Here is an 18,125-nt window from a genome sequence, read left to right on the forward strand (position 1 = left end):
TAAGGCCTGAATTGATCAGGTAGATTCTGTGATTATTCATGTTGGATGAGGAGAATCCGCCCCAGCCAGCCAGCATTCACCCCTAGCCCCATTCACATGAAGAAATGCCCACCCAATTCATACCCTATACCCCATTCATACCCTACCCTATACCCTATTCCCTACAGCTTTTACATGGAAATCTTCGTTGTTCATCTTTGTTGTTCAAATACCATAGAAGGTGCTGAGATAAGTAAAGGCAGACTCCTGCTGGAAAATGTTCCTCGGAATGACACCTTGAGGGTTAGCCAATGACGCACGCCCAAGGTCTACGGAATTCCAGTGAGTATCACAAGGGAGAGATCCAGATACGCCAGCCCAAAGACCCAAGTCTAGCCCAATGCATCAGTTCCAGTCTGTCTGTGTATATTGAGTTCTATCCTTACAAAGAGAGGCAGGGTTTTTGGGGTGGAGGATCTCTGTAAAATATAGGTGAGCACAGAATCGATCCAAACGTTTTGGGAAAAGTTTAGGAGAATGAGAATTATAATGTGGACATTTCCTTTTCCTTCCTTTTTATGAATTTAATGGACATTCGGAAGCCATACAAGAGTCTTTTTTGTGCTTTTCTTTGGGACTATTTTTATTTGGCCTAAAGGCTGTCATGCCCCTCCCACTTGCTTTTATGGACTGTCATGCCCCTTCCCCCTTTATATTTCATGGACAATTGCTATGCAGCTGAGATTATGTGTTTATTGTTTTCGATTTTTACATGCTTAGTGTGGTGGTAAATTTGTGGGAAAGTAGTCCAGGTGAATGTCGGGGGCATATTGGGTTTGTTATTGTCACGTTCGTGACAAAAGAGAGGATTGTAATAATATGCCCAAACCATTGTGACTGATATGTTTGATATGCTCTGCCATTTCATTATACAAGGTAGCTTAAATCTGCAACTATATAAGAATGCCTAGAAAAATGCTTGCACAAGCATTTTTCTCTATAAATATCATTGTGGGTTGGTTTGTCTTTTCCTGTTCCCTGTTCTGTAGGCCATGGGACAGGATGTATGATTTATGACTCCATAACCAGATGGCCTGTTGACCCGTGTTAACTCATGATACTGTATCTTAAAGGGTCACTGACTTGTATAACCATATAACTATATATTTCTATACAAATACATAATTTACTAACCACTCCCCCCTCCCATCTTTCTATTGGTATGTTGAACCATATATAAGCTGTAACACACAATAAAGGCAGACATTTTACGAATGCACAACCTGCCTCTCCTTTCATTTGGTGTCTCCAGATATAAGAGGGCCCTGTTGGTGTACCTATAGACGAGTGGTCATCCAGAATACCTACTATTTCCTTTCAATCACAGTAAGGGCTATACACCACCACATCTAGAGGTCAAACTCACACACCCCTGAATGAAAACCCTCCAGGTTTAAAATGAAATGCCTCGTTGAGGCCTGGGAGTGCAGTGGCATTGAGGTGGAAGATCCACCTCAATTCACTTTGTAGGAGTGTCTTGTTGGAGTCACCACCTCTCAAATTGTTTGGAATATGATCTAGTGCGAGAAATCAAACTTTGGGAGTGTGGTCAGGATGTACAGTGTGACAATGTCTGCCAAGGGGGAGGTCTGGCATGCTGGGACTGTGAGGTCATAAGGGGGCGTGGTCATAGGATGACATGACCATGCCCCCTTATGACCTCACAGTCCTAGCATGCCCCGGGACTGTGGTGTCACCGCCTATATAAGTCATAGCAGAGCGCACAGACAGCTGGAGAGAGCGTTGTGTCAACATCTCTGGAAGAGAAGAGGGAAGAAGACGATCCAGATGTCCAGGCTCCACTTCTAGCAAAAGAGCGGCAAAAGAGCAGAAGATAGCAGAGGAGCCCGGCAGAAAGAAGAAGGCACTGGAGAAGAACCAGAGAGCGCGGAGACGACACCAGAGAGAGGGAGAAGATGCCGGAGAGACCCCCGAAGTTGGAAGAAGACCCACGAAGACGGAAGAAGACCCCGGAGCTGCCTAATAAATTAATTTTAAAACCAGTCTAGTGTGTTTTTTTTTAATTGACACTTTTTTCCTAGGTGAACGGGTAGGGGTATGCTGTACCCCATACTCATTCACATAGGGTGGAGGGCCGGGATCTGGGGGCCCCCTTATTAAAGGGGGCTCCCGGATTCCGATAAGCCCCCCGCCCGCAGGACTCGACAACCAACGGCCAGGGTTGTCGGGAAGAGGCCCTTGTCCTTATCAACATGGGGACAAGGTGCTTTGGGGTGGGGGGGTCAAAACCAAAAATGCAGCAGCATTTGGGTTTGTACTGGGTGTAGGATAAAGGCTTGATCTATGTTTCAGAGAAATCATATTGGGCGTGGATGATGCGGATGTAGAGATCATATCATGAACCTCCTCTAAGATGGACTCGAGGTCGAGGGAATCTATAAGATCTTTGGGTTCGATTTCCGCTAATAGTTCTGTGAGGCTTTCAATTGTTTCTAATTCAGTTGTAGTGTGGTTAGAGCATCTGACCAGTTGTGTTTTAGTACAGAGGCATTTCAGTAGGAGGCTGGTACAATGTACAGAATCATCAAAGCACACTGGCTCAGTGATAAAAAATGGGCCGGCCCAATTAAATGTTGGTCATTGCCAGTGGAGAAGGTCACTGCCTCATGTAAAGTAAGGAGAAGGGGTAGTGTAGATTTATCCTTTAAAACTTGTGGGTTAATTCATATCATATATAAAACTACTAAGTCAAGGTGGCCTACTGGATTGAAGGCCACTAATAGTAAGTGAGTTGAAGTGCGATTAGAGCCCCTGTCAGGTTTTTATTGCTGTCTGTGCCCCCATTAGGGAGATTCACCCTCTATTTTTTCCTGGTGAAAATTATCATCCCAAGCGAATGCAAAAGAAAATCGCAGAACAGAAATAGAGGGGAAATCTTCCAGGGCGGACACTTGTTCGAGTGAATACCAGTTTTTTCCCTCACTTTTGAGGAATTTCCTCTCATTTCTTTTTGTCACTATGGGACAGGAAGTGAAGGAAAATCTCCCCAATAGGACACACATGAGAAAAAAAAACTGACAAGGCTTAAAACCCTCCCCTACTCTATCCAAAATGGTGAAAAAAAGTTGTGCCTTCAGTTTTACTTTAAGGTACAAATTGGTGCTTCATATTCTTCATAGCAGACGCTCACTTTCTAAAAAATCCCATCAAAATGTTTACTTTTAGCGTTTCCCTATCCTGGTGGAGGTCTTCCAGAACCCTATCGTCCCCCACAGACCAACAATCAACTTTTTGTGGTCCTCTAATTTTTTATTTTATTATTATTATTATTTTAATATTATTGTAGAATTGTTATTACAACATATTTTATTATTATAACAAGTTGGATGATGATGATGATGATGATGATGATGATGATGATGATTGTAGTATTGTTATCACAACATATTGTATTATTATAACAAGTTGTCCTCTGAATTTATTATTATTTTGGTATTATTGTAGAATTGTTATTACACCATATTTTATTATTATAACAAGTTGTCCTCTGTTATTTTTATTGTTTATTATTATTATTATTATTTAACATTATTATTTTATTATTATGAGAAAGTTATAAGAGCAAAAACAGAAGCAGGTATCGTTTTCTTTTTTTAAAGTGTTTTTTTACTCATTACTTTGTCCTATAACCAATAAATACAAACAGAGCTAAAAAATAATAGAACTTCGGTTGAGTTTTATTCAGAAATTATTTTGTGAACTGTAAACTTATTTTTATAAAGGAAAAAAAAAGAACTCTGGTGACAACGGTATTTTAAATGAGATCTTTAGACGATTTAACAAGACTTAAATCTTTGTATTCTTACAACACAGCAGACTGTCCCGGGGGAATGACAACATTTTATATCTATTTAAGATATTCATTGAATCAAATGTCTGCATAGAATCCCGAATATAACATGTGGGCACACCTTACATGTTTTCTTATTAATAATTTCTAAGATTGATATTTTTCTTACTGTTTATTGGTGATACATTTACACAGAGAAGGAAAAAATAATATGACAAATCTCACAAAGATTATCACTCTTATTCTTGTGGGTCTATCAGACCATCCACCAACCATGAATGGACTTTTTGTGCTCTTCCTTCTCATCTATCTGATGACTCTTATCACAAATCTCATTATATTTTTCTTGGTCCTCATTGACTACCATCTGCACAACCCAATGTATTCTTTTCTCAGCAATTTGGCGTTTCTGGACATGTCTTATTCCTCGGCTAGTGCACCAAAGATGCTCTTCAACTTGGTCACCAAAAACCAATCTATAACCCTCCCTGCCTGTACAGCCCAAGTCTTTTTCTTTCTCTATTTTGCTTGCTCTGAGCTCCTCTTGCTCTCGTCTATGTCCTATGACCGGTACGTCGCCATATGCAAACCTCTACTTTACACACAAATTATGTCCTGGAAGTTTTGCACTCAATTAGCTGTTGTAATTTGGATCTTTGGGATTGTTTATTCCTTGGTCCATACTCTTTTTTTGCTCAGGTTGTCCTACTGCGGCCCAAATTCCATCCACAACTTCTTCTGTGACCTTCCACACTTGTTTCAGATTACATGTACAGACCCAACAATAAACTTAGTGCTCGTTTTCGCAGTGGGCGGCAGTGTGTCATTATCAGCCTTTCTTTTCACATTCCTTCCATATGTCCGTATTCTCAGCACGATTCTCCACATTCCTGGCAAAACTGGGAAGGTGAAAGCTTTCTCCACCTGCATATCACACCTCTTGGTGGTCTTCATCTTCTACAGCTCAATTATTTTTATTTACTTGATTCCCACCTCCAGCAATATGCTTAGTGTGAACAAACTGTTTTCAGTCCAGTATGCCATAATTATCCCTTTGCTTAATCCTCTGATCTACAGCCTGAGGAATACCGACCTTAAGGCATCATTCAGGAGGACTTTCAGTCACCAAAAAAATAAATAAATCCAGAACTATATCTGGAAACACTTTAACCTTCACTTTAAAAAAAAACAACTTTCTTATACCCCCCCCCTTTTTTTCTTTTTTTTTATTGATCCCTCCCAAGGTGTTGGAATTAACTAATTTCACTTCTCCTGTCTGATGGGACAAAAGAAAATATCAATTTTGAAGTTTCTGAAAAAAACAATATTATTTTGTTTTTTTAAGGAAACGAATAGCTAATCTTTATAAGCACCAATATTTATAAATGTATTGTTCTTAATTAGTCAACTACTTGAACACACGACAAATTATTAGATACCACCACTATACATTTAAAAGATAATAACTATCATTAAACTGTGAAATGTGTAGCTGCATTTACCCTATTTTAATAAAATTTGTCCTCATCCAAAATAGTACAAAATAAATGATTTTATATGGTATAGAGGTTTTTAAACTAGGCCACAGGGGGGGGGGGTATCCAGAGGTAGAGATAGTCAGCACGCAACATATTCCAGAGGGTAGTATTGGGGGCATTAGTGGTAGGTTGACTAAAGCACATAAACACAAGGTAAGTATAGTAGCAAATCCTAGTTGCAATCTCGAAACACCCAGTAAGAGGACAATATGCGACCGGTCTAAACTATGTGGCATGTTCACCAATGCCAGGAGCCTGGCGGACAAGATGGGTGAATTAGAGACACTGTTGTACGAGGAGGATTTGGATTTTGTGGGAATTTCAGAGACCTGGTTCAACAGCTCTCATGATTGGCTGGCAACCATTCAAGGGTATACCCTTTATCGCAAAGATAGAGAGGGGGGAGGGGTATGCCTATATATCAAGAATAATGTACAAGTGAATGTGAGAGATGATATCACTGAGGGAGCTAGGGAGGAGGTGGAATCCTTATGGGTAGAGCTCCAAAGGGATGAAGCTAAGGGGAAAATAATACTGGGAGTATGCTAACCTGAGGGAGGAAGTGAAGACGGATCTCCTATCACAATTTGGATTAGCAGCAAGGATAGGAAGTGTTATCATAATGGGGGATTTTAATTATCCAGACATAGACTGGGCGGAGGGAACCACGTATTTATCTAAGGCTCGCCAGTTCCTAAATGTCTTGCAGGACAATTTTATGGGTCAGATGGTAGACGCACCAAATAGAAATAAAACATTACTGGATCTACTGATTACCAACAATACAGACCTCATCACGGATGTGGAAATATGGGCAATTTGGGTAACAGCGATCACAGGTCAATTGGCTTCAGTATAAATCACACAAATAGGAAATATAAGGGGAATACAAAGACACTGAATGTCAGGAAATGTTCCATCCGCTAATAATATCTGTTATTTGGTGTGCAGTACTGAGGTCCACCAGCAGGTGTCTCCTGGCAGTTTGGAACTGTCAGGAGAGCTTTTCCCTGTTAATGTTATGTCATCTTTGGGCCTCAGTACTGGCGTCCACCAGCGGATAGATACTGGCAGTATGGAGCAGGTATTCCCCTCTGCAGACAGGTGTCACCTGACGTTAATTAGCAGAGCTGCAGTATAAATACCCGGCAATTGCACACTTATGTTGCCCTGGTATTGTCCTTGAGCCCTTATCTGCATCCTGTTACCCTGATCCTGTAGTCCGAACCTGTACCTGAAGCCTGATTCCTGGAACCTGGAACCTATTGATCCTGTTTCCTGTCCATTAGCTGAACCCTGAACTCTAGACTCTGAGCCTTGCACCTGACCCATCCCTCCTGTCATCCATCCATCCTCTCTTGTCCTGTTTATCTCCCTTCCCAGCTACTGATTCCGTGTTTATGACCCCGGCCTGGCTTGACTACGATTCTGGTACTCCATCTTGCTACATATGCTGGTTGGTTTTATATCACTGATTGTTTGGTTGTTCACTTGTATTTGGTGTGTTTACATATGCATTTTCCTTAAATAAACTTACTTTCACCTATTTATGTCTGGTTCACTCTGTCGCAGTCACACAGTTCTGGTCACATCTGGTTTATGACACTGAATTTCAAAAGAGCCAACTTCCCTTGTCCCAGTCTTGCTAGAAGGCATAAATTGGGATAAAATCTAAGGAACAAAGAACACAGAGGAGAGATGGATTTGCTTTAAGAGCATATTAAATAAGGGCATTAGCTAATGCATCCCATTGGGTAATAAATTTAACGGGTTTTTCTTTCTTTTTTTTTTTTTTTAATTTTGGTGTGGTGCTCCCCTTAAAATCCATCCCAGACCCAAAGGGCATTTTCGCTATTTTAATTACATTTTTCCTATTCCAAACCAGGTATTTACCATTTATAAACTATTTATATACAAAACATATTCAAAAATTAGTAAGAATAACAAAAAATAATTACACAAACTAAGCAGGGCAGCCCATGTTACTTTGGCCAAAAAAAAAAAAGCTGGGTGACTCCAGAATGGTTGCTAGCTGCTGCTGCTCTCTCCTATCTCCACCAAAACATAAATTGGCTTGGATCTCTTGGGCCATATGATCTGGATTTTTTTCACAGAGAAAATAATTAGACACCTTGGGGTCCCTGTTCAACTTTATGGTTTGGGAGATAAGATATCTACCAAGTAGGCTCCAGGGAACTCAAATGTTATCCCTTGTGCTGTGTATGGACTAATGGAGACACATGTGACACTGCCACCCCCCACTGTTGGAGACATCCAACATATATGTAACTCTGTGTTATGTATTCTGAATTGATCCTTTGAAATTAACAAGAGATGCCATCCCCCTGAGGAAGACTGAAGGCTAAAGTAGTTGAAACGCTTTGGCGCTCTGTTTCCTAGTGCAGCTGAGAATACCATCTACGTTGTTTCAAGATACTCTCACTATACATGGCTTACCATTTTTTAACCTTTTTTTCAATTTCACATGTATTACATTGTCCCCACACATTTCAGGTTTTTTTTTAATGTTGTTCCAATAAAATGTCATATTTTTAGATGTATTTTGTATGTTAATACCATTGATGTCCGTATCATAAAATCCCACCTTTCCTTCTTCCTGTTCCCCTTTGTCGGGGGGGGGTTCATGTTAAATTTAAAAAAAAGTATCTTTGACCAGACTCTAGAAGAATTTGTTTACTTGAAACACTTGCAGATACATTTTAAAATTTCACAAAATTGGATGGGTGAAATAAATAAATCTTGACTGAGCTAAGTGAAAATTGTTCTTCTTCAGTAGAATGGTCCCGATGTTCGAGACAAACTTACGTTTGACTCGAACATCGGGTGTTTGTTCGTTCGTTGAACAAACATATTGGACACTCATGGTAAGTTTGCCCATCACGGAGCGCCCCATAATGCACTGTGAGATTGCAGTGCATTGACGGCTGACCGGCATGCTTTGGCCAATCACAGAGCAATGTGCTGTGAGAGCCATGATTGGCTAAAGACAGGGTGCCTTTAGCCAATTATGGCTCAGATGCTAAGTCCACACCCTGCACTATATAACGCTGCTGCTTACACAGCGGCCGTATATAGTGAATTAACGGAGATTAGGCAAGTAGTGTAGTGTGTGTGTATGTGTGTGTGTGTATATATATATATATATATATATATATATATATATATATATATATATATATACAGTTGAACCTCAGATTACGAGCATAATCCGTTTCAGGAGTATGCTCTTAATCCAAAGTACTCACATATCAATGCAAATTTTCCCATTGAAGTCAATGGAAACGAAAATAATTTGTTCCACATTGACTTCAATGGGATGCAATACCGCATGCGCCCAGAGATGGGGGGGCACCGGAGAGCCTCGGAAATGGCCGGAAAGGCCCAAGGAAACATCGGCTGACCTCAGCAAACATCGTAAAGGCTCAGAAACTGAGTATTTCCGTGTCTTTCTGAGCATTGCCGAACGGCGGCAATCGGCTGCAATCGTCGCTGTTCGGCTCTGCTCGCCTCCAGCGCCCCCACATGTCAAATGCGGTACTGCAGGCCCTATTAGGTTGAATTCTGCTCGTCTTGCGAGACAACACTCGCAAACCGAGACAGAATTTTTTTTAAAAAGTTGCTCGCAAATCAAAATGTTCTCAAACCAAGTTACTCTTCAACCGAGGTTCCACTGTATATAACAGTTCAGGGTATATAGTGCAGTTGGTGTAGTGTATATAATACAGTTCAGAGTTTATAGCGCAGTGCATGTAATATATATAATACAGTTCAGAGTATATAGTGAAGTCCATGTAGTGTATATAATACAGTTCAGAGTATATAGCGCAGTCCATGTAGTATGTATAATACAGTTTAGAGTATATAATGCAGACCATATAGTGTATATAATACAGTTCATTACTAAACTAAAAAGGGGCCCGCGGACCCTGCCTGCAAAAGGCAGTTGCTAAGGCCTGGCTGAGCCAGTGTCAGACCTAACCATACGGTGCTAACTGTGCCTGGGAGCTCAAGCAAGTAGAGTGCTGGAGGAGCTGAGGAGTAATGGTCTGCAGTAAGAGTTGTGCTGGAGGAAGAGAGATCTGTATATACCGGAGTGTATATAAGTTGTTCCAATTCTATGTTCTAAAAGCCGTCCCAATTGAGTGTTCTAAAATTCACTGGGCATCCCATACTTCCTAATACCCCATCCAAGTTCAATTCCCTCAATAAAACAAAAAAACAAAGCTAATGGACTGTTCATTGCCTTGGAGGACTTGAATGCTGGGCAGGGTGACAGGTGGGCCACAACACTTAGCAGCCCCTACGGGGGTACCACTACATATATAATACAGTTCAGAGTATATAGTGCAGTCTGTGTAGTATACATAATACAGTGGAGAATATATAGTGTAGTATATATAATATAGTTCAGAGTATATAGTGTAGTTCGTATAGTAAATATAATGCAGTTCAGAGTATATAGTGCAGTCAGTGTAGTGTATATATAATACATTGCAGACCCTTTGAGTATGGTACAGATTTTAAGTGGAACTCAATGCCAAAATGTAAAAAAAAACAGCGTGGGGCCCCCCCCAAAATCCATAACAGGCCCTTTGGGTCTGGCATAGATTTTAAGAGGAACTCCACGCCAAAAAAAAAAAAAAAATTGGCGTGGGGTCCCCCTCAAAATCCAGACCCTTATCTGAGCATGCAGCCTGGAGGTTGGGATAGGAGGGAACAAGTGAGTGCCCCCACTCCTTAACCATATCCTTAACCAAAATTGTTCACAGACAGTGAAACTAGGAGCCTTCACCTCTGAAACTCGCACAGTTTCTTGTGGAATCCCTCAGGGAACACCCTTGTCACCCATGCTCTTCAACATCTACATCCGTCCACTCCTCAATATCATCAGAAAATCGGACCTATGCTTCCACTCATACGCTGATGACACTCAACTCTACTTTCGCATCACCGGACAAAAAGACCAATATCAGAGACTAGAAAAATGCCTCAAATTGATAGATGACTGGTAGATGGCAGTAGTTGGAACAATCATCAATTCCCGACTCAACTACGCAAACTCCCTCGACATAGGACTACCTAAATACCAGATTGCATGCCTACAAGTCATCCAAAACACGGCAGCAAGACTGGTAACGGGAAAAAACCCTTGGAATCCATCTCCCCATCCCTGAGGACCCTACATTGGCTAACCGTAAAGGATCGGATCACATTCAAGACCCCCTGCCTCACCCACAAATGCACACAAGGAAACGCTCCTCAATACCTATACGAGAAAATAAAACACTACACAACCAATTGAAGTCTCTGATCAATCAACCAAAACCTCCTCCTCATTCCCAAGTCCCGCTACAAATCAAAGGGAGAATGAAGATTCGCAGTCCAAGGACCACGGCTATGGAATGCTCTACTCACTAACATCCGCATGGAAGAAAACCATCGGGCCTTCAGAAAAAAAAATCAAGACCCACCTCTTCTAAGAAGCAGGACAACACAGGACGGATCTAGCGCCTTGAGGCGATTCAGTTCGCATTTATAGCGCTATACAAGTCATGCATTCATTCATATCAGGCCACATACTCTCACCTTGAGGGGTCGGTGCTTTGGGGCAGGGGGGCTCTGCCTCCCTGCCCCAAAGAACCTTGCCCTCATTCTGATGGGGACAAGAGACTCTTCCCGACAACCTTGGCCAGTGGTTGTGGGGGTCTGCCAGTGGGGGGCTTATCGGAATCTGGAAGCCCCCTTTAATAAGGGGGCCCCCAGATCTTGACCCCCCTATGTGAATAGGTAGTGGGTACATTGTAGTAAAAAAAAAAAAAACCACAACAGACAGTTTTTGACAATTGCTTTATTAAAAGAGAAAAAAAAAGTGTCCCGCGTTGTCCATCGATCTTCAATCACGCCACCCGATGGACCTGAAAAATAGAAAAAATTTAAAAAGCTCTGCCTCGATTGGGAGGCCTTTCGGTGACTGCTGTCTCTTGGCTTTGACAGCTGTTATATAGGCAAGGGCGGGACCACGTGGTGATGTAACCGAGTGATCCCGCCACCTTCTGACGTCATGTGACGTCAGAGGGTTTGGGGTCATCCGGCTACATCAGCGGGTGGCCCCGCCCTTGCCTATATAAGAGCTGTCAAAGTGAAAAGACAGCAGTCGCTGGGAGGCTTCCCAGGGAGGTGGAGTATTTTCTTTTTTTTCTATGTTTTGGGTCCATCGGGCGGCGTGATTGAAGATTGATGGACATCGCGGGACACTCTTTTTAATTTTTTTTATTTTTTAAGAAGGGCCTGGTATAGACTGGGGCGGGGACCCTACGCCCTTTTTTTTTTGCTTGATTTTTCATCTATATTGCCGAGAGCCGGCAATACATTACAGCCGTAAGCAAGTTTAAATGGTATTGTTTCCTTTAGAAATGTAATTTTGCTGCGGTACTGTTTTACATATCACACAGATTCGCCACTTTACAGGCAGACTAAGGGGCCCCCCCAGGCACGATATTTAAAGGAATATTTCATTTTTATTGTTTCACTTCAAGCATTATTTAAATTTCTGCTCCTGAAAAAACAATCATTTTAAAAATTTTTTTTGCATTGATACATATCCCCTAAGACAGTACCCGGGTCCCCATACACCTTTTATGGCAATAACTTCCCCACTGACAGATGAATGTAAAGAATTGTTATTACAACATATTTTATTATTATAACAAGTTGACCTCTGATATTATCGTTATTATTATTATTATTTAACATTATTATTTTATTATTATGACAAAGTTATAAGAGCAAAAACAGAAGCAGGTATTGTTTTCTTTTTTTTAATTTTGTCCTCATTACTTTGTCCTATAACCAATAAATAAAGAGAGCTAAAAAAAAATAGAACTTCAGTTGAGTTTTATTCAGAAATTATTTTATAAACTGTAAATGTATTTTTATTAAAAAAATGGACTCTCAAGTGACAAAGGTGTTTTAAATGAGATCTTTAGAGACATTTAACAAGACTTAAAGCTTTGTATTCTTACAACACAGCAGACTGTCCTGCGGGAATGCCAACATTTTATATCTATATAAGATATTCATTGAATCAAATGTCGCCATAGAACCCCGAGTATATTGTGTGGGCACACCTTATATGTTTTCTTATTAATAATTTCTAAGATTGATATTTTTCCTACTGTTTATTGGTGATACATTTACACAGAAAAAGAATGAATAATAGGACAAATCTCACAAAGATTATCACTCTTATTCTTGTGGGTCTCTCAGACCATCCACCAACCATGAATGGACTTTTTGTGCTCTTCCTTCTGATCTATCTGATGACTCTTATCATAAACCTCATTATATTTTTCTTAGTCATCACTGACTATCATCTACACAACCCAATGTTTTTTTTTCTCAGCAATTTGGCTTTTCTGGACATGTCTTATTCATCAGTTAGTGGACCAAAGATGCTCTTCAATTTGGTCACCAAAAACCAATCTATAACCCTCCCTGCCTGTACAGCCCAAGTCTTTTTCTTTGTGTATTTTGCTTGCTCTGAGCTCCTCTTGCTGTCGGCTATGTCCTATGACCGGTATATCGCCATCTGCAAACCTCTACATTACACACAAATTATGTCCTGGAAGTTGTGCACTCATTTATCTGTTATAATTTGGGTCTTTGGGATTATTTATTCCTTGGTTCATACTCTTTGTTTGCTCAGGTTGTCCTACTGCGGCCCAAATTCCATCCACAACTTCTTCTGTGACCTTCCACACTTGTTCCAGATTACATGTACAGACCCAACAATAAACATAGTGCTAATTTTCACACTGGGTGGCAGCCTCTCATTATCAGCCCTTCTTTTCACATTCCTTCCATATGTCCATATTTTCAGGACAATTCTCCAAATTCGTGGCAAAACTGGAAAGATAAAAGCTTTCTCCACCTGCTTATCACACCTCTTGGTGGTCTTCATCTTCTATAGCTCCATAATTTTTATTTACTTGGTTCCCACCTCCAGCAATATGTTTAGTGTGAACAAACTGCTTTCGGTCATGTATGCCCTCATTAACCCTTTGCTTAATCCGCTGATCTACAGCCTGAGGAATACCGACCTTAAGGCAGCATTCAGGAGGACTTTCAGTCACCAAAAAAGTAAATAAACCCTGAAACTATATTTGGAAACACCTTAACCTTAACTTTAAAAAAAAAAATCTTTTTATACCCCCCCTTTTTTTTTTAATAGCAGCTGCAGACCCCAGATGTTGGAATTAACAAATTTCACTTCTCCTGTCTGATGGGATCAAGGAAATTTGAAGTTTCTAAAAAAAAAAACAAGATTATTTTGTTTTTGTAAAGAAACTAAATTCTAACCTTTAAAATCACCAATATTTATAAATGTATTGTTCTTAATTAGTCAACTACTTGGACATGAGACAAATTATTAGATACCACCACTCGTTCCTATCCCCCCTTTTCTGGCCTGCCAGACTTCATGCTCGGATAAGAGTCTGGTATGGATTTTGGAGGGGTCCACGCGTTTTTTTGTTTGTTTTAGTTTTGGTGTGGTGCTCTCCCTAAAATTAATCCCAGACCCGAAGGGCATTTTCTCTATTTTAATTACATTTTTCCTCTTCCAAAACAGGTATTTACCATTTATAAACTATTTTTATAAAAAATGTATAAAAAAATTGTAAGCATAACAAAAAAATATATAAATAAACCAAGTGAAATCTGTAGCTGCATGTTACTTTTTATGGTCCAAAAAAAAAAACAGGTATAAAGGTGACAGCTGGGTGACTCCAGAATGGTTGCTAGCAGCTGCTGCTCTCTCCTATCTATACCAAAACATACATGGGCTTGGATATAATGGGCTATATGATCTGTATATTTTGCATGGAGAAAAGATTTAGACACAGTGGGGCCCCCGTTCAACTTTATGTTTAAGATATCTACCAAGTAGGCTCCTGGGAACTCAAGTGGTATCCCTTGTGCTGTGTATGGACTAATGAAGACACTGCCACCCCCTCCTGGAGAGTTCCAACATATATGTAGCTCTGTGTTATGTATTCTGAATAGATCCTTTGAAATTGACAAGGGATGCGATCCCCTGAGGAAGACTAAAGTAGTCGAAACGTGTTGGTGCTCTGTTTCCCTGTGCATCTGAGGATACATGGATTGCACTTTTTTTAAACTTTTTTCAATTTCACATGTATTACATTGTCCCCCATACAATGTTCCAATAAAATGTCATATTTTTAGATTAATTTTGTATGTTTATGCCATTGATGTCCGTATTATAAAGTCCCACCTTTCCTCCTTCCTGTTCCTCTTTGTCAGGGGGTTCATTTTAAATAAAAAAAAAAGTATCTTTGGCCAGACTCTAGAAAAATTTCCCCCCACCACCACCACAAGCATAATTTGATTGCATCCCAATTATGGTGCTATTTTCAATGTAAATAGTAAAATCTCAATTTTATTAAATTATCAATTAATGTAAATAAACATTTTTTTATGTGTAAAATAAATATTTCACACAAGAGTATAAATAAATATACAGATTTATAAAAAAGAAATAGAATGGAATTTAATATTTTAAAATGCACAACGCGGTGCTGTGTAAATTGAGAGACAAAATTAGTTTTTATTTTTAATGGATTGAGGGATTTATAACAGATTTGTATTACACTTCGGAACTCCTTTGGGGTGATTTCCCTTCACCCTGAAACAAAGAAGATTATTTACTAAAGGATGCCTTTTTTTTATCCAGAGGATTTTATGTTTACTTGGAACACTTGCAGATGAATTTTTGGATGGGTGAAATAAATACGGCTTGACAGAGCTAAGTGAAAATTGTTCTTCTTCAGCAATCTCTTAAAATAACTTTTCTTTTAAAATGTTGTTTGTATCTCAGTTGGGAAGATGTTTCCTGTCTTGTTGCAGAGGCCCCCTACTTGTCCCCTTCCACCAGAACTAAAAACTTTTTTTTTTCGGGAGTTGAAATTGAATTATTTCTTTTTAAATTTTGTTCAGCATTCAGACTATTTATTGTAAGTAGGGATGAGCCAACCCCCCCCCCCTCCGGTTCGGTTTGCACCAGAACTTGCGAACAGGCAAAAAATTTGGACGAACATGAAAAATCAAAAGTACTCATTTTAAAGGCTTATATGCAAGTTGTTATTGTCATAAAAAGTGTTTGGGGACCCGGGTCCTGCCCCAGGGGACATGGATCAATGCAAAAAAAAGTTTTAAAACTGAAGTTTTTTCGGGAGCAGTGATTTTATTAATGCTTAAAGTGAAACAATAAAAGTGTAATATCCCTTTAAATTTCGTACCTGGGGGATGTCTATAGTATGCCTGTAAAGGGGCGCATGTTTCCCGTGTTTAGAACAGTCCGAGAGCAAAATGACATTTCTAAAGGAAAAAATGTCATTTAAAACTGCTTATGGCTGTAATGAATTGTCAGATCCCGGCAATATACATAAAAATCATTAAAAAAATGGCATGGGTCCCCCCCAGCCCATTACCAGGCCCTTTGGGTCTGGTATGAATATTAAGGGGATCCCCGCACCAAAATTAAAAAAAAAATGCATGGTAGTCCTCCCAAAATCCATACCAGGCCCTCCAGGTCTTAACAAGTGGATCCCCAGATCCCGGCCTTTATTAAAAAAAAAGGAAAATTTATTATCAAATACTTACCGTAATTTTCCTTTCCTGATGGACTCCATGGCAGCCTACGTGTGGGTTAACCCCGCCTCCTCTCCAATGCTATAGGACCCCCTACCCTATAAGAATGAGCTCACCTGTACAGACTATGTTCCGTAACTAGCCTACTCTTTGACCGATGGGTGGGAACTCCGTCTGCCATGGAGTCCATCAGGAAAGGAAAATTATGGTAAGTATTTGATAATAAATTTTCCTTTTTCCTGACAGACTCCATGGCAGCCTACGTGTGGGAAATAACTAGCTATTCCACACGGGTGGGTATGCTGAACAGCAATAAATATAATTTGACCCGTCAACCGACAGGATTTATAAACCAAAGCTCACAGAAGAAAGCGAAGCAGGCTCAGTAAAGTAATCTGACATTAAGGTTTTAATAGGGGCCCTTGAGGCCGCTTGCAGATAATGCCTGAACACACGTACCGGGCTGCTGCCCATGAAGCCGCTATACCCTTGGTGGAATGTGCCGTCCCCGCCTCCGGAGGAGTCAGGATCCTATCTCTATAAGGCTGATGAACAAACTGTACAGTTCTGGACGAGGCTTGATTCAGTTTGTTACTGCCGAAATGCAGGACAGGTAGACAGAATGTCCAAAAGGAAGGAAGTAGCTTGCAGGTATACCTTCAGAATTTCGTCTATGACCAGAGGATAGGACGATTTCCTGGATCCTATGGAACCTTGAGGTAATTCTTGGATTTGAGCTGAGCATGGGAAAAAGGACCATCTGGTCCGGGAAGAAGGACAGAAAAAAGGTTCTTTGTAACCTAGGGACGTGACCTCCGAGACCCTCTAGCCAAGGTAATGGCTACTATGACATTGATTTTAGTTAAAAAGGCCTCCAATAGAAAGCAGGGAGGACCCCGTATTACTGAGTTCAGACAGTGAGCCAATGACAAGGGGAAGGTCTCAATTGGGAAATCTTGGTCTCCTTTTTGAGGGCTAAGCTTTAGCTGCCCATGTAATGACTGGTGGACTAAAGGGTAAACAGTCCACGAAGTTCTGGAGAAGGCCAACAAGGCTGAGACTTGGACCCTAAGAGAGCTGATGGATAGAGATAAATCTATGCCAAAAAAGCTGAAGATATCCTGAGCTTTTGGATTTCTACATGACCTGCTCAGAGAATGAGAACTCAACCGACTTGTCCTGAATTCTCCTGTCGACCTAATTCATGCTCGTCCCAGTAGAGTTCATGAGAGTGGCAATCACCCTTGAAGCGCATCCGAGCCGGACAAGGGTGCAGAACTGTCCCTTGAGAAAGAAGGACCAGCCTGAGAGGGAGAGACACCGGATCCCGGAAGCTGAGCTGGCTCAGGAGGGGGAGTCAAGGGCGATTGGCCAGTAAGGGGCTACTGCCACCACTTTGACTGCTTCTCGTAAGAACCTGAGAATTATTGGGATTGATAGGAAAGGCGTATGCCCTCTTGAAGCTAAAAACGATCTGTCAGGGCATCCACTCCAGAGGCCTAGCTGTAATGACCCCGGGTTGTAACACCTCACCAGCTTGAGGTTGCCTGTGAAGAAAAAGAAAAAGATCCACTTCGAGATTGACTCCTAGGAACAGAATCCACTTGAATGTCTGCACACGAGAAGACCATTCTTTAGTGTCTGCGCATAGAAATACAATCAGACGATCTAGATTCGAGGAATATAGGCCATTGAAATGCCGGTCAGGCTCTACTGGGCCCAAGATATGATGGGCTCGATCTTCCGGCATAGTGTGGAGCTTCGAGTGCCCCTATGACTCTTCACATAGAAGATCGCCATTGTGTCATTCATTCTTTATAATACCGACTCTCCCTTCCGGAGATGGGAGAAGAACTGAAGGGCACACTAGGCTGTCCGAAGATCCGGGACATTCTAGCCCGGGTTGAGAAGACGCGTACCCAACTTGCCTTAAGCCAGATCCTAACTGCAGAGGGCTCCCCAACCGGAACCGCTGGCATCAGTCGTGACCTTGACCATGAGATGGGGCACCGAAGTGGCAATTGAGCAGATTTTGAGCTGAAGAC

At 40.9% G+C, this 18,125-nt stretch overlaps 2 protein-coding genes across 2 annotated transcripts; both read left to right on the forward strand.

The window, feature by feature from the left end:
- The first annotated feature begins 4,061 nt into the window (after window positions 1-4,061).
- LOC141102447 (olfactory receptor 5H18-like) lies at window positions 4,062-4,991 on the forward strand. Its single transcript, XM_073591396.1, has one exon. It carries the CDS (start codon window positions 4,062-4,064, stop codon window positions 4,989-4,991), a length of 930 nt encoding a protein of 309 aa, XP_073447497.1.
- A 7,644-nt stretch (window positions 4,992-12,635) lies between these two features.
- LOC141102304 (olfactory receptor 5AR1-like) lies at window positions 12,636-13,556 on the forward strand. The gene has a single exon (XM_073591263.1). The coding sequence runs from the start codon at window positions 12,690-12,692 to the stop codon at window positions 13,554-13,556; it is 867 nt and encodes a 288-aa protein (XP_073447364.1). The 5' UTR covers window positions 12,636-12,689.
- Window positions 13,557-18,125: the final 4,569 nt, after the last annotated feature.

This window comes from Aquarana catesbeiana, linkage group LG07 (assembly GCF_042186555.1).
Source record: "Aquarana catesbeiana isolate 2022-GZ linkage group LG07, ASM4218655v1, whole genome shotgun sequence".
Classification (NCBI taxonomy): domain Eukaryota; kingdom Metazoa; phylum Chordata; class Amphibia; order Anura; family Ranidae; genus Aquarana; species Aquarana catesbeiana.

Coding starts and splice junctions, on each gene's coding strand:
- LOC141102447 (XM_073591396.1), top strand. CDS start 4,062: ATGACAAATCTCACAAAGATTATCACTCTTATTCTTGTGGGTCTATCA.
- LOC141102304 (XM_073591263.1), top strand. CDS start 12,690: ATGAATGGACTTTTTGTGCTCTTCCTTCTGATCTATCTGATGACTCTT.